The sequence below is a fragment of the Sceloporus occidentalis genome, unplaced genomic scaffold (assembly GCF_023333645.1).
Source record: "Sceloporus occidentalis isolate IW3139 unplaced genomic scaffold, rSceOcc1.0.p SCAF_3, whole genome shotgun sequence".
NCBI classification, from domain to species: domain Eukaryota; kingdom Metazoa; phylum Chordata; class Lepidosauria; order Squamata; family Phrynosomatidae; genus Sceloporus; species Sceloporus occidentalis.
In genome coordinates this window covers 203118794-203135396 of record NW_028316983.1, presented here as the reverse complement: position 1 = coordinate 203135396, position 16603 = coordinate 203118794, and the positions used below count along the sequence as shown (strand labels likewise).

Here is a 16603-nt window from a genome sequence, read left to right as displayed (position 1 = left end):
TACAATCTCTTCCTACTGAGACTAGAGTTGACTGATGGGTTTTTGTCCAAAACCTGACAGCAGTCTGTGACCTAAAGACATTATGACTGGCCAGACATCCCCAGTCTGGGCTGTTTAGATCAAATGGCAGTGCCTGGTGTTAAAGCATTAAAGTATGAAGTTAAGCCTGGGGCAAGTAATACAGTGGGCTCTTCATATCCACTGGGGTTTTGTTCCAGGAAACTCATGTGGATACCAAAATCCATACATGCTCAAATCCCATTGTATACAGTGGGGTAGTAAAATGGCGTCATATATATAGAAGTACTGTATTTTGAATCCATGGATGGTTGAATTCATGGATAAAGAATATGGAGGACCGACTGTATTGCCCATCCTATTATCAAATTTAATTGATACTGAGAAAGCATAAATTTAGTCAAAATGAAAGAAAATCATTGCATGAGATAGTTGACTTGTGAAGAGAATTTCTGAATTTTAGATGAAAACAAGAGATCTTTTAAACTTGCTCCTTAACTTCCCTCCTTAAAGGAAATAAAAATGCTTTGTGTGAAATAGGGGTCTTATGTTTAACATAAGAAAACAGCTCTGTGTGAAATAAAATCAACTGTAAATATTTACAACTTTTGTTTTGTCTTTTAAAAGCACTGTATGATTATTTAAATGCACCCTGCCAAAGCAAGATGGAAACAGAACAGATAACTTGCATAAGGGCACAAACTTTAGGGCAGAAAATGATTACCTACTGAGATTGAGATGGAATTTTCCTCAGCTTTGCAAATATATTTGAATACATTTTAGTGAGTTCCTCCTCCCCTCCCACAGTTTCAGTAAATCTAACAGCATAATCCTGAAAATACTTTTTCCATGGGAAATTTTGCAGAATATTTGCTGTTTTTTATTGCGCAGCATGATTTAGGAGGTACTGGTTATTTCTTCAGCCAAGATCTTGGATTTGAAGGAAATGCATAACCCCCCAAAAGGTATATTTAGTATTTTACTTGCAGCATCTCTCTGTATTTGCATGTGTTGGGGTGCATAGCTGTGTGTCTGCTGCCTTGGTCATTTGCTCACTTGGGTGGAGGGGGAAGAAGAGGGAGACATAGCCCAATCTACCATTACCTCCAGTACACCATGCACATCTCTTTTGCTGTGATTGCCAGCAATGGAACCTTTTACCTTGCTTGCTGCCCCGCCCCCCAGCCAAACCCAGGCAGATCATGTCAGGGATGATGGGAGTTGTAGCTCTTCACCTCTGGCTCTAACTCACCACCTTGTTATGCACCAGCGCTGACCAGTTTTGGCCAGTGGTTAAAGCTTTGCTCGAAAGCAGCAGAGTTTCAGAGAATAGGCTGAAGACCCCAACAAACTCTCCAAGCCTTCTCACTCTTGCTTCCACAGAAGTCTTCACACTACTTCAGGATCCTGCTGGCTCTTGTATCTTCCTCAAGACACCAGACAACTCAGTAGTCTTATATAAAAGATCTACTTTATTCTATTATATACAAATATTAATGCCCTACAAATCACAATCTCTACAATCTCCAAACTACTCACAAAACTCCACAACTACCCTACAACTACCCACAAAATACATTGGGAATCAAAGCAATTATTATAGTCATAGTAAAACACCACCCACTTAGCCAGTTTCCACCCAGTGGGCGTGTACATCCATTTTGATTGGTTCTCATAGTTCATCCCATAATTAATGATTTCATCATTTCACCTTGTCCACTTAATAATTCTCAGGTGTTTTCAATTATTCACTCTGCATTTCTGTCCTTGGCATTTAGGACTGCTAATTACATTACCTTTCACACCTGTGTGGCTTCTCAATTGCTTTTGCTTAGTCATACTGACTCTCACATACATGTTTTATTTCTTTCACTGTATATCCCATGTTGCTTTTTCCTTAACAGATCAATGCTGAGGGGATGGAGTGGCCTATCTTCTCACTGCTCCTTGACTTTGGAACAACTATGCCAGGAGGGGCATCAGAAATTGGGTTGAAGTGCTCCATTGCTGGCAATCACAGCAAAGAAGGTGGGAAGCTTCTGTCCTCTGTGTGTGTTCTTCTTCTTCTTCTTGGCTTTACTTTGTGAATGAAGATTCAGGAAGGACTCATCCATGCTTTCTATGAGTGCATTGATATGTTGGATGTATCCTTTGAGCCTGTGCAATGGATTTTTCTGGTGGAACGCAGCGTGCACAGAACTGGTCTCACCCTTTAAAACAGAGGTTCGACTGCTGAGGCCTTGACAAGCATGGATGGTCGCAGCAACGTCCTCGGGTCGTAGGTTTGATTAGAGTTTCCTTCTCTTAGATGGTTGACCTTACAGGGTTCGAAGAGCACCATCTGCCCTCTGTGTGTATATGTATCTGTAAATCAGGAGATAGAAAAAACACAATTAAAAATATAAATCAACAGATAGTTGGAGGTGGGAAGGAGACATTAAGGCTTTCTGCCCTTACTTATTATCACTCACCTGGACATGAAGACAGGAAGAGGACTGGATAGGGGAGACAACCAAACTGAATGCAAGCTGGCAAGATTGAAAAGTAAACAATAAGGCTGTTGGTTGACAGGTTTTGGCAGGCTGGGAAGAAGAAAAAAGAGCATCCCTTTTGCACTGATTTGAACTTGGGCATGGGAAATGTGTGGTAGTTAGCAAAATCAGAATTAGATTTATTTCAAGTAGGGGTAGCACAAATGCAGTCACTGCAGACCAGGAACATATGAAGCCAGTTTTTTTTCATCAGTGTAGCCAAGCCTTTAGTCCTCACATGATCCAGCTTACTTGGGGAATCTGAGAGATTGCCCTCTCCCATATAGACCACATTGGTATTTAAATTCATTTGGTGTGAAGCTGCCTATGGCCTTTTGGAGCTGACTTGATTGCAATGCAGAGAAAAGCCTTCTCAGATGTGGCTCCCACCATGTGGGATGTTTCATTACTGAAACTAGGTGGGCTCCTGCTGTGTCTGGATGTTGCCAGGGACGTAGCTAGGATTTTAGGAAGGGGGGGGGGGTCCAGACTAAGTGCCACCATTATAATGGGGCTTGAGTGCGGCGGCGCAGCAGCACACACCATTCATTTTTCTAATGGAAGGGGGGGGGGTCCGGACCCCTAGAACCCCCCCCCCCCCCCGGCTACATCCCTGATGTTGCTGCCATATGACCAGGACAGGAACTCTACTTTAAGATTAGCCCACCTTGGGGAAACAGATATTAGCTCAAATTATTAGCTGGGTTATGCAGCCCTGGGATCATCCCTATTTATAACAAAGCTGGAGGCAAGAAGAACCACAGAGGTAAATCCTCAATGAATTGTATTTTATTTAAAAATGGGAAAACCAATACACACTCACACATGCACACAAGAACTGAGAAATAAAGGTGTTGGGGTGGAACAGAATAAGGCTTTCTAATGGAGATATGACACCTGTTTGGATATTGCTCCTCTTGATGACATTCTGGGACAGGAAAAAGGGGATTCAATCACTCTTGAGGCTACTGGAGTTTGGGAAATGAAAGAGGGGTTTAGCAAAGTGAAAACTGGCAGCACCTCTGCCTGCAAACCAAGCCAAATCAACTAAGGAAAGGTTCCCTAATTTATAGGCAATTTGTTCCCTGGAGCAAAATGCAGAGAGTTAATGTGCCCAAATGGTCCAAATCTTTGATATGGGTAAGTGACATAGATGTGTGAATAAGTATATTCCTGCAGGAGGACAGCTTAAAATGCCAGGTAGATGGAGTTGTTTACTCTGACTGGAGCCATTCTGTTGTTTCATAGCCAGACTCTTCCTCACCTCCCGTGACGTGTCTGCAACATAAATCTTCTGGGCGAGTCCTAAGCTAGTCGACGTGACCTGCTCACTTACACATAATAGTGTCCATATTAGGATCCTAGCGGCTGGATTGATAGCAATTCTGATATCAAAAAAGAAGGGGAAAACTTAGGTATAAACAGGGCTAACAACTGTCAACTGATCTGTACTGAAGGAGTGCTGCATGATTCCCACTCGTTTTATGTATTGATCTATTGTCTATATTGATCTATTGTATAAAGGGACAGTTTAGATGTCGAACACAAGGTCAGCAGATCACTAGTTCGAGATTCAAGCATGACAGAATGAGCTCCCATCATCAGTCCCAGCTTCTGCCAACATAGCAGTTTGAAAGCATGTAAAAGTACAAGTAGATAAATAGGTACCACTTTGGTGGGAAGGTAACAGCGTTCTGTGCACCTCAGTATTAAGTCACATGACCATGGAGTCATCTTTAATAATGCTGGCTCTCTCAGTTTAGCAATGGAGATGAGTATCACCCCCTACAGTTGGGCACGTCAAAGGGGAAATCTTTACCTTTTTAAGGTTTATTGTGCAGTAGAACCTTTGTATCCATGCAGGATCCATTCCAGATCCCCCACGGATACCAAAATCCGTGGATACTCAAGTCCCTTTGTCCTTAATGGTGGCTGTGCCACCATTGGGGACAATGTGACTTTCCCACCTTGAACCCCCCCTGGCTGTTCTCACCATGGTGAGTGGCAGAGGGCTGACTCCTCTTCTTCTTCCTCCTTCCTCTTTCCCCCTGCCTGCCTGCCTGCCTCCTCCTTCTTTCTCCTTTTCCCCCTGCCGCCTCCTTCCTCTTCTTCTTTCCACCGCCACTGCCTCCCTCCTCCTTCCTGCTCCTCTTCCCCTCCTACAGGCTTGCCATCCACGGATGGCAAGTCTGTGGATATGGAGGACCTACTGTATGTTGTTTCTTGTTATTTTTAAATGAAATATGAAAATAGAAATATCTTGAACTAAATAAATAATATATTATACAACTTCAGTTTATTGGCCCTCATCAATGACAAGGAGAAATGGAGTTTGCTGTTATATAGTATCTATATTCAAGGTCCACTTCTCTATGGAGTTTATCACACTAGCGAGATCCTGCAGGAAAATGGGAGTTAAACTAGATTTAAAGCAAAGAAAACCCGGAAATGCCCAAAGTTTATCATACGACGTCACAGTTAATTTGAAATAAAGCAAATTTAATCTGAATGCAAAGCAGAGAAAACCGGAACAACTCGAAAGTAAAATAAAGCTGCTGGTTTTCTCTGCTTTGCATTCATATTAATTTTGTGTTGTTTCACTCGGGCAGTTCCCTAGTGTGATAAACTACCCAAATTTGCAAGTTTTGTTTAAATTCGAATGTACTTTAAATCTCCCGTTTTTCCATGGGATCTTGCTAGTGTAATAAAGCTCTATCTCCAGTGATTTCACTCAGTAACTTCATATAGATGTTAGCATGCCAGAAAGAAGAAAATGTTATTGTTCTTCATAAGACGGCTTTTCATAGAGTTCACATATTTATATTAAGGTGAGGAGAAAGGCCCATTGAATACAATAGGACTGTATAGGTGATTTGCAATGCTGAATAATACTTTCAACAGTTTTTTTTAAAAAAAACATATCCACAACACATGATTATTACTTGGGGGCAAAGAATCTGTTACCACACACTGATCAATTATGTTTCCTGCTGGGTTTGTTATAAATCCTAATTAAGCTTTATATTTAAATATTAATAATAAGAATGTCATTGGAGGAGAAAAATTACGATTCCTGCTTATCAAACTTAACGTGATTTATGTGTGTAGATTTTTCAAAGTTGACAATGATTTATAGCCATCATTTGCAATATATAAATAGGACAATTTATCCTCTGAGAGTTGAATTAAAGAAATTGTTCTCCATGTACAATGTGGAACATTTTCCAGTGCTAATGAGACTCTTAAAACTCATTGGTAACTGTGGAATCCCATTATCAAAATTAAGACTATTACTGTCTTTCCCATTCCAATTGATGTATTTATTATGCTTTAATCAATTTTTGTTTTAATTGGAGCTCTGTTTTTATTTTAATTTTATTATTATTCTTATAATAATAAAGGAGCTCTAGTGACACAGTGGTTAAATGCCTATACTGCATTCACACACTCACAAACCATAAGGTTGCAAGTTCCATACCAGCCAGGGGCTCACGCTCGAATCAGGCTTGCATCCTTCCGAGGCCGCTAAAGTGAGTACCCAGATTGTTGGGGGCAATTAGCTTACACTTTGTGAAATGCTTAGGGAGTACTTAAGTGCACTGATAAGAAATGTACTTGCTATTTTTATGTACCTTGAGCATCATTTTTGCAGTGAGGCAGAATAATACTTTAATAAAATAAAGTAAAAACAGGTGGAATTCTACAAAGAAAACATTCTGAGGAAGAATAAACAGATGCTAACAATGAGATGATACCCAAACCAAGACAATATTAGGCAATGTTGAGGTAATGGATAGAGTAATGGGCTAGGACTTGAGAAATCCACATTCTTGTTCCCACTGAGATATGAAATTCAATGGCTGACTTGGGAAAGTGGCCTTGCCTCACCTTGATCTGCCTCACAGATCTCTTGTGAAAATAAAGTGGGGTTGAGGGAATCAACGTATGCCGTCTTGAGCTCACTGGAGGGAAGCTGAGATATAAATGTAACTAATAAAATAGTGTATTTTGATGATCTTCAGTGGATGCACTGGAAAAGTAAGACAGTGAAATAAGATCCAAACCAATCAGATTTTTTTTTGTATGTTTAGTCCTGGTATTATGTTCCTACACCATCCTGTTGTCTCAAGCAAACCACATTTCAATTTGTCTAATAAAGTTTGTAATATTTCCGTACCTACCACTTTTCCCTAGATCTTACTCCACTTAATTTGTCCTTAACCCAATTATTATCCATTCTTTCCCCTTAATATTCTTGATGCTGGGGAATGTCACCCTTGCCTGTTCTCAAGGACAATACAGAATTCGATAGTCCTGAATTCTTTTGACAAGTCTCACTATCTGAGACATCTTCACAAAAAATGCAAGAGATGAAGTATAACAGAATTCAGTCTCCATGAATAAGATTAATATAACATGTTTTCATTGAACTGACCTTATTTCTATCAATAGTTACATTTTAAACTCTTAGCTTGTTCAGAACTGTCCAACACAGTATCTTGAGAAGCGCAGTTTCTCCACTTCTGGTTTCTTTCCTGATGTAAACTTTTGCCCATACTATGGTCCTGATCCAGTCTCCCTATGGCTGCTATTTGTTCCAGGAGAAAAGCCACTGGTATTAAAGGCAGTCCTTTTTCTGGTGCAAACAGCAGGTGCAGAGAGGTTTGGGTCAGGATCATTGAGAAGAATTATGCACTTGATCTGTATTAAACAGACACACATACTGTGGCTGTTATTTAGTAAACAAAAATTAAGTACACAAGACCCAATCATGTGGTTAATGGAACTGTAAATTTAACCTATAGAAGTTGCATTCTTTGCTTCCCAAAAGGCAAGGTTACACTGTACAACACCGTTTAATCAACTACTGTACAGTACTTTCAGATGGGCCGAACCGCGATCTGAACTAAATCTTGTCTTGGGTGCACACACACCTATACAATATATCGTGTTGGGCAATTGTGCTTTAATTCTATGTGCCCTGACAAGTATGATGTATAGACAAGAGATGGATTGCTGGGCATATGACAACCTGGATAAACATTACACCCCTCACTGTTTGTGGGAAAACCTTAGAATAGGTAATGATGAAAACCTTGTTGAGTTACCAACCAAACTGGTGATCTTAATTATTCATAAGCAGTATTACCTAGGACACCACCTCATATGAAGGCAGATCATGACACTAATTAATATTATTCATATCATTCATTCATTTGAACCCATTAAACAAGACTTAGTGGCAGTCTTTTACTGGCATGACCTGCACTCTATACATTATTTACAGAGGAAAAAGCTCTGTTAACATAATCTCATTTCTTTCTCACAAGTGGGAGCCTTTCTTAACTACTTCCAATCTTCTAACCCTTCTTTAGAAAATGTGTATGGTCCTTCAAGTCACCTGTTGACTTATGGTGATTCCATGAATTTTATATGGGTTTCTTAGGCAAAGAAATCTCAGAGGTGGTTTTGCCAGTTCCTTCCGCTGAAATATAGTCTACAATACCTGGTGTTTGTTGATAGTCTCCCATCCAAGTACTAACCAGGGCTGACCCTGCTTAGCTTCCAAGACAACATATATTTATTTATCCATTACACTTATATCCTGCTTTTCCTCAAATGATCTCAAGATGGCTTACAAGATTGTGAGCTATGTCAGGTTGAGAGAGTGACTGGCTTAAAGTCACGTAGTGAATTTCATGCCTCAGTGAAAAACAGTTGGTGCTACGTCAGGCAGATTGGTTTTAAAAGCTATGATTCTGCTATGTCTGTAAAAAGAACAACAGGATGGGGCCATTTGATTTGGAAGGATACTCAATTTATCAAACAAGGCTGTAATCCTCTGTAAGCTGAAGAGTAATCACCACTGATCACAGTTTGACTTACCTCTGAGTACAAATGTTAGGCTCCAAATACAAGAGCCTAAGAATAGCAAATGATATTGTTCTAGGCTTGCCATTTGTCCCGAAAAACCTGGAAAATCCCGGATTGAAGAGACCGAGCCAGTTGAAGCAGTAAATCCCAGGTTTTTCCTTAGTTGCAGGCTGATGAGTTGGTTAAAATCTGGCAGTGATGATGAAACAAGAAATCTGGCAAGGTCTAGCGCTGATGGGAGCCTCACCCTGCCCTGCAGGCTCTGGTTATTACAGAACAGATATAGCATTGTCACCTTATTTTTCCACTCTCTCCCTCCAATTCCTTGCAAGCCCAAAGGCAGAAAAGGAAGTGAACAGAAATGGCCTTGTGATGTGTGGTGATTGAGCCAGTAGTTTGAGCCTATAGAGCTTATCCCATGGTTTACTAAACTGATTTACCTCTACCTGGTTTAAAACTTAATTCGGGTGGCATCCTGATGTTATCAGGTTTTTGCTGCTGAATTTGCAGTCTGAATACAGCCTGGGTCCATGCTAACTTCCAGGAATGCTCCGGTGGCCATTTTCTTAAGCCAGAAAACTCCTGGATCTGAAAAGAATTGCGGTGAGCACTCCTGGAATTTGGGATGCACCCGGGATATATTCAGGCAGCAAAGATCTCCTAATAACATTAGGATGCTGCCCGAATTAAGCTGTAAGCCGGATAGAGATAAACTGACTTAGTATGCCATGGGATAGTTCCTATATCTAGGTAGCATGTTGGAACTTCACTTCCAAACAACCTTGAGAGAGCAAAGGGAGTTACTTTATTCTCTGGAGCTGCTTGGAGGTCTCCTTCTCTTCATACCAACTAGGAGGAAAAAGAAGAAGAAAAAAGAGCCCTTAGCTTGGTACTGAGGTTGAAACATAATGGTGGGAAAAGTGCAATGATTAATGTGTAGAATTTGCACAATCGGAATGCAAATTAAGAGTATGCATAATTATAATAATTTGCAAAATGTTCCAATATGAAAGACTGGTATATGGCAACCCTATATTGTTTCCATCTGTTTAATCAGTTGCATTACTAATACATTAATGAGACAAATTCCATAGAGTTAGCCCTGTTAAAAGATTTTGAAGAAAACATAAGAAAAAATGTGCACCCCCTTGCAAATGAACAGACCTACAATGCAATGCTGTAGGTATTTGTTACTGTTTCAAGTCATTTCTTACTTATGATGACCTAAGGTGAACTTATCGCAGGATTTTCTTGACAATATTTGTTCAGAGTGTTTGCTTTTGTCTTCCTCCAAGGTTGACCGAATGTGACTTGCTCAAGGTTACCCATTAGGTTTGCATGACTGAGTGAGGATTTGAATCCTGGTCTTACAGTCCAAAGCTTACTTGAGTACACCATGCTGGCTCTCAAAGTTTTATCTTGACTAGGAACATCCCACAGAGCCGGCATGGTAAATTCAAGCACGAAAGAAAATCTGAATTTTTAGTGGGGTGTGTGTGCGTGCACACCTTCAAGTTGCCTGCCAATTATGGTGTCCCAATGAATTTTAGAGGGTTTTCTTAAACAATAATACTGTCTCCGAGATTCTTCTGAAATATAGTCTACAGCACCTAGTAACCATTGGCGGATTCCCATCCAAGTACTACTCAGGGCTGATCCTGTTTTGCTTCCAAGATCAGATGGGATGTGGCACTTTTAGTGTACTCAAAACCAAATCCTATAGAGATGAACAGAACTTTTTTTCCTCTTACCTGCCCTAGATAACACAACAGTAAGGCCTAGAAAGCAGGCATAAGCAAATGTCTCTGCCTGCTCCCTTCTCTTGTCATCTGCCTCTGCACAATGCATGGCTGGCATGCACTCCATCCCCTCTCTCCCTTACCTGCATTCTTCCTTGAATGGCAAGATGCTAAGGACTGGGTCCAAACTGCCTAGTCTTCAAACCCTTCAGTGAATCAAAGCAAGTAAGGAGGCAGTGGCTTTTCTTCTTCTATGGAGCAGCTTTTGTTGGCTCACTCTTCCTTCAACAGGAATTCCTCCCGCTGCATACACAGCCCAAAGGACATTCCAAAGAGCGCTGAGCAAACGCTCTTGCTTTCTCTCTATGTGGCAGCATAGGCTCTTAAGGTCACAGGAGTGCCAATACATCTGATAGACCGGATGAAAAATCTGTACCTAGGACAAGAGGCTACTCTTAGAACAAAATATGGAGAAACAGAAGGGTTTCCAATTGGCAGGTTGTGGTGGTCAGAAAAGGCTGCCTTCTATCATCCTGTATGTTCAACCTGTATGAAGAAAATGTTATAAGAAAAGCAGGATTAGATGTAGAAGGAAGAGGAGTGAAGATAGGAGGTAGGAACATCAACAGTTTTAGATATGTGGATGATACCATATTACTAGTGGAACACATCTGATATCTGCAGCAATTACTAAGGAGTTTATCACACGGAGTTTATCTTGTGCAGAAACAGGATTTAAAATGGGAAAATCCTGCAAAAGCGGGATTATTTTCACATGACGTCAGGCATTAATGTGCGCAGAAAGTGGACAAATCCCGCAAAAGTGGGATCGTTTTCATACAGTGTCGGGGCGTTGAGCATGAATCCGACGTTAACCCACACGGAAAGCGGACAAAATCGGCTGCTTTTTACTTTCGGGATTCTCCTGCTTAAAATGGAGGTGGTTTCAGAATGCCTCCTGGGCAGAAGCCTTCAATGAAGGACGTGTCTTGGAGAAGGAGGTCCTCTGTTCACCCCGTCCTCACCGCAAAAAGGGACAAGGCACCACAGATATTGGACACTGGGGAAAAATGTAGAACGCCACCAAATAATAGCTAAAAACACTCACACAAATATAAATTCATGATTCCTGGTCCTGCTCAACATGGAGGACATTTTGGAATTCCTCCTGGAGAAGAGGCTGAAATGTAAAGACATGTGAGGATGTCTAATCACCTCAGCCATGCTCAAAATGGAGGACATTTTGCAATGTGTCCCGGAGAAGAGGTTGAAATGGAGGACTTGTCCTGGAAAAGGTGGGCTTCTGGTTACCCTGGTCATGCTCAAAATGAAGGACATTTTCCGAAGGCTGAAATGGAGGACATGTCCTGGAAAAACAGGAGGGCCTCTAGTCACCTCAGCCATGCTCAAAATGGAGGACATTTTGCAATGTGTCCCGGAGAAGAGGTTGAAATGGAGGACTTGTCCTGGAAAAGGTGGGCTTCTGGTTACCCTGGTCATGCTCAAAATGAAGGACATTTTCCGAAGGCTGAAATGGAGGACATGTCCTGGAAAAACAGGAGGGCCTCTAGTCACCTCAGCCATGCTCAAAATGGAGGACATTTTGCAATGTGTCCCGGAGAAGAGGTTGAAATGGAGGACTTGTCCTGGAAAAGGTGGGCTTCTGGTTACCCTGGTCATGCTCAAAATGAAGGACATTTTCCGAAGGCTGAAATGGAGGACATGTCCTGGAAAAACAGGAGGGCCTCTAGTCACCTCAGCCATGCTCAAAATGGAGGACATTTTGCAATGTCTCCCGGAGAAGAGGTTGAAATGGAGGACTTGTCCTGGAAAAGGTGGGCTTCTGGTTACCCTGGTCATGCTCAAAATGAAGGACATTTTCCGAAGGCTGAAATGGAGGACATGTCCTGGAAAAACAGGAGGGCCTCTAGTCACCTCAGCCATGCTCAAAATGGAGGACATTTTGGAATGCCTCTTGGAGAAGAGGTTGAAATGGAGGACTTGTCCTGAAAAAAAAGGAGGACCTCTGGTCACTTTAGTCCTGCTCGACATGGAGAGGAGGCTGAAATGGAGGGCCTGTGCCACCCTGTCTGCCCCTGTGATGATGAATGAAAAGGCGGGAGGAAGATGAATGACGTTGACGATGAAGGAGGATTCACTTCCATTCAACTTGAGGGAAGCCTTCTTTCAAGCGCGCTCTACGTCACTCTCACGTCACTCTCTACGTCACGCTCCGCCAACGGCCCCGCCTCCTTCAAGCACTGCCACGTTCCAACCCAAGAAGAAGACCCTCTCGCACACATACATATATACTACATACAGACCTAGAAGAGAAACGTCGTCGGAAGGGCGTTCCCTTTCGCGCGCCCTCGACCAATAAGAGACTAGCCACTTAGACTCTTTCTCCGATTGGCCGGCTGTAGCCCCGCCCCTTTCCAAAAGCCGTTGGCGTGGTGGTGGTGGGAGGGGGTGGTGAGCGCGCGCCGGGGAGGAGCCGCTTCCCATTGGGCGGCCCTCGCTCCGGCCACGCCCCCTTCGCCGTCGCGAGCGCGCCCCGCCCCGTCCCGCCCCCTCTTTGCGTTCCGAGTCTCTGGCTGCGCGACCTGACAGGAGGCGACATCATGGCCCCTCGCAAGAGCCCCAAAAGCAGCAGCCCCGGCCCTGGAGCCAGGAGAGGTCAGTAGCAGCGGGCCCCAGGCATAGAGGGTGGCTGGGATGGGGACCACAGGGGGACCCTCGCCGCCAAGGAGGACAATGGAGGGGGGAAATGGAGGACACGGCCAATTCAAAGGTAAAAACACTCATAGAAGTGCAAATCCATGCTCAGAATGGAGGACGCGAGCAACTGAAAGCCAAAGCCACTCGTAGAAGTGTACGTTCATGCTCAAAATGGAGGACGTGCTGCAATCTCTGCTGGACACTAGCTTGGAATGTAGGGCACTCGAGGAAAAATGGAGGACATGACCAACTAAATAGTAGAAACATTCATGGAGGACATGACCAACTGAAAGGTAAAGCCACTCATATACAAGTGCAAATGCATGCTCAAAATGGAGGACATGACCAACTGAAAGCTACAAAATACCCATAGAAGTGTGAGTCCATGCTCAAAATGGAGGGTGTTCTGGAATTCCTCCTGGACAGGAGGTTGGAAAGGGAGGACGTTTGAGACAATTGGAGGCCACGGCCAAATAAAAACTAAGAATCACACACTCATATTAATATAAATCCATGCTGCTTAGCTCTGCTCAAAATGGAGGACATTTTGGAATTCCTCCTGGAGAGGAGGTTGAAATGTAGCACATTCAAGGAAGATGGAGGACCTGACCAAATAAAAGTAGAAACACGCATAGAAATGCAAATTTATGCTGTTTAGTCCTGCTCAAAATGGAGGACATGTTGAAATTGCTTCTGAACAGAAGGCCGAAATGTAGGGCATGTCCTGGGAAATGAAGACATCTGGTCACCTTGCTCTTACCACTGAAGGAGGACAAGGCACTGTACAATGTAGGACACGACCTAATAAAAGCTAAAAAACACTCATAAATCCATGCTTCTTAGGTCCAAAACACACTGCAGAAATAATCCAGTTTGAAACCACTTTAACTGCCCTGACTCAATGCTAGGGAATTCTGGGAACTGTAGTTCTGAGACACTGACCCTTCTCTGTCAGAGAGAGCTCTGGTGCCACAATAAACTACAACTGCCAGGGTTCCCTGGCACTGAGCCAGGGCAGTTAAAGCGGTCTCAAACTGGATTATTTCTGCGGTGGGTTTCGGAACTCAGACACAAAATGGAGGATGTTTTGGAACTCCTCCTGGACAGAAGGTTGAAAGATAGGACATGCCCTGGAAAAGGCGGACATCCACCTGTGGAAGGGGGAACTTGGGCATCCTCTGCCTCACTTTTTGAGACTGGCACCCTGAAGCCCATCCCTAGGAGGCAAAATGGAAGCCATGGTTGTTGCCTGCCCTGCAGGTCCTCCTTCACCTCCACTCTGTGATAATCCCTTTTTGGCTCGCCTCCTCCTCCTTGAGTACACACAACACACACATGCCCCAAACCAGCCAAGAGGAGCTTTGCTTCACTTCTTCTTCCTCCCACTGTGTACACACAGGGGTCACGCCTCTTTGCTGGGAGATTAAGGCTAGAAGCGAAAGGGTGCGGAGCCAGCCCCGTGGTTGTATATAATGGCATCCTCGCATGAAAAGTTGTGGAGAGGGCCCACAGTCATTTGGCAATCCTCTGTGCACTTACAACACTGCAAGATTCAAAGAGGTAGCCCTCTTGCAGGATAAAAAGGAGGCAGGGAGGGAGAGGGGGGGAAAAGAAATGCGGTAGCACCATTAAGACGAACTGATTATTGTTTTTGCATGGCTTTTGTGGACATAAGTCCACTTCTTCAGACGTGGGTTTATATCTCACTACTGCATCTGAGGAAGTGGGTTTATATCCACAAAATATAATGCTAAATGCTCATGCTAAAATAAAAAGCAGTTAGTATTAAAGGTGCTGCCACATTTCTTTTTTTCTTCCCCTCCATCCCTCCTGTTTTCTTTTTTACTGCAGAGTTTAGTGGGGCAGTCTGTTGCCAAAGGGTTACTTTGCCAAAGTGTGTTCATCTTTTGATGTTGACTTGCGTGTTATGAAAGAATGGATACATATCAGCTGTTGAGTAAGTATTAAGTAACATGTTTTGAGTTCTCACTTATCATTTCTATTCCTCATTCACCTTCCCCCGCTGGTTTTAGTTCAATTGTTAGTGCTTTACAGAGAACCCAGGTCTGTCCTGTATGCAGCCTGGTTGTGGTTGTCTCAGGGACACTTGAGGACAAGCAAATGCTAACTTTTCTGGAGGATTATTCTGTGTGGATATCTAAATTACTGTAAATACTTGGCTGTAAGTCATGTAATGGTTGAGGGCTGATTTTGGGGTTAATATTATGGATTTTGATATGATCCTTGGATAAGTCAGGGGTACCTAGGGGCATGTAACCAAGGATCTAAAGCAGTGGTTCCCAAACTGTGCCCTTTACATGATTTTGGACTTCAACTCCCAGAAGCCTCAGCCATGTTGGCCAGTAGTCTGGGATTCTGGGAGCTGAAGTCCAAAATCCCTTAAAAGGCACAATTTGGGGACTTCTGATCTAAATGATGAAGCAAAAGAAAACAAATCTAACAAAATTCCTGCGGGCATAACTGCTTGTACTCATACTAAAGGCTGGATGGATGAGAAAATTGGGGTGGATGGGAATAACTGCTTCCGGAACAGATTACACTCTTATTTTTCAGGATGGTTCCACTTTTTGTAAGAGGAAAGTATGTACGTTGACCTGTGGATCAGTTGACTCAGGATTTTGGGGTCAATTTTTTGACTAAAATTTCTAGACGTATACATGAGTATATACAGTAAGCCCAAATGTAAGTGGATACAGTTGAAGCGATAAACCTGCTTTCCCTATCGTGATGCCCTTCAGATGTGTTGGACTACAGCTTCAATCAACCCCCAGCAAGTTTGGCCAGGAGGAATTCAAGTCCGATATACCTAGAGGGCATCAGGTAGGGAAAGGCTGTCGTAACCTTTAGATTAGTGCTATTATTATTATTATTATTATTATTATTATTAACCTTTATTTATAAGGCGCTGTAAATTTATGAGAGTAAACCTCACCTGCTCCTGCCCTTACATGGCTACAAAAAGTTAAATTTATGTTAAGCTATAGATTATTGTGTTGCACTTATTCAGTCAGCTGAGTACGTATGAAAGTGGCTTTCTTTTCTTAGCCATAGTTAAAATTAGCCAAAATCTTTCAGTTTTCGTGATGTAGTAAACTGTGATTAATCTAAAAGAAGAATGGGTCTTCTGATTTTCTTATGGATGTGCTGAAGGAGAGAGCAGTGTATGAAACCATGGGATCACTAGGTTTGTTCTTAGTAAACATGGTTTACCATTAATGTCTGCCCCACAACTACTTATATCTAATCCAGATCAAATTCTGATTTTATTCTGTATTTTAGGTACTTGAATGAAAAGTTTCTCAGTTTTTCAAAATTTTGCCTATTAGATTCTTCTAGTGATTACAATTTTGTTTCAGAATTGTATCATGTATTTACAAAAATAGACAATATTGTTTTTTTTACCAAATATGTATCACCAGGGAACATCCTATGTAGATCATCTATTTTAAAGTGGACTGCTGCCAAGTGTTTGCTTTTTAAAATGTGTGTCCACCCACATGAAACAGGGCACAGTGAAGAAGACTGTTAAAGCATTGTAAATACCATTTCTGCTATGGAACAAGCACTTCTAAAAATATTCTTGCATAAACTCACAGTAAAGTTTTGGTTCCAACAGTTGTCTGGTGCAACTCAATCATTAAAATGTTAACTTGGAAGTTCTATTGATTTTAGGTAATTTGACATGCAGGTTATAATACCAGT

General features: G+C 42.3%; 1 protein-coding gene across 1 annotated transcript in view; it reads left to right on the top strand.

Annotated features, from left to right (window-relative positions):
• Positions 1 to 12744: 12744 nt before the first annotated feature.
• Positions 12745 to 16603, top strand: part of LOC149317363 (aspartyl/asparaginyl beta-hydroxylase-like) — a 169012-nt gene continuing 165153 nt past the window's right edge. Inside the window, exon 1 of the mRNA XM_089517369.1 lies at positions 12745 to 12838. Within this exon, the coding sequence (XP_089373495.1) occupies positions 12784 to 12838 (55 nt within the window). The 5' untranslated portion in view covers positions 12745 to 12783. The remainder of the gene's footprint in view (positions 12839 to 16603) is intronic.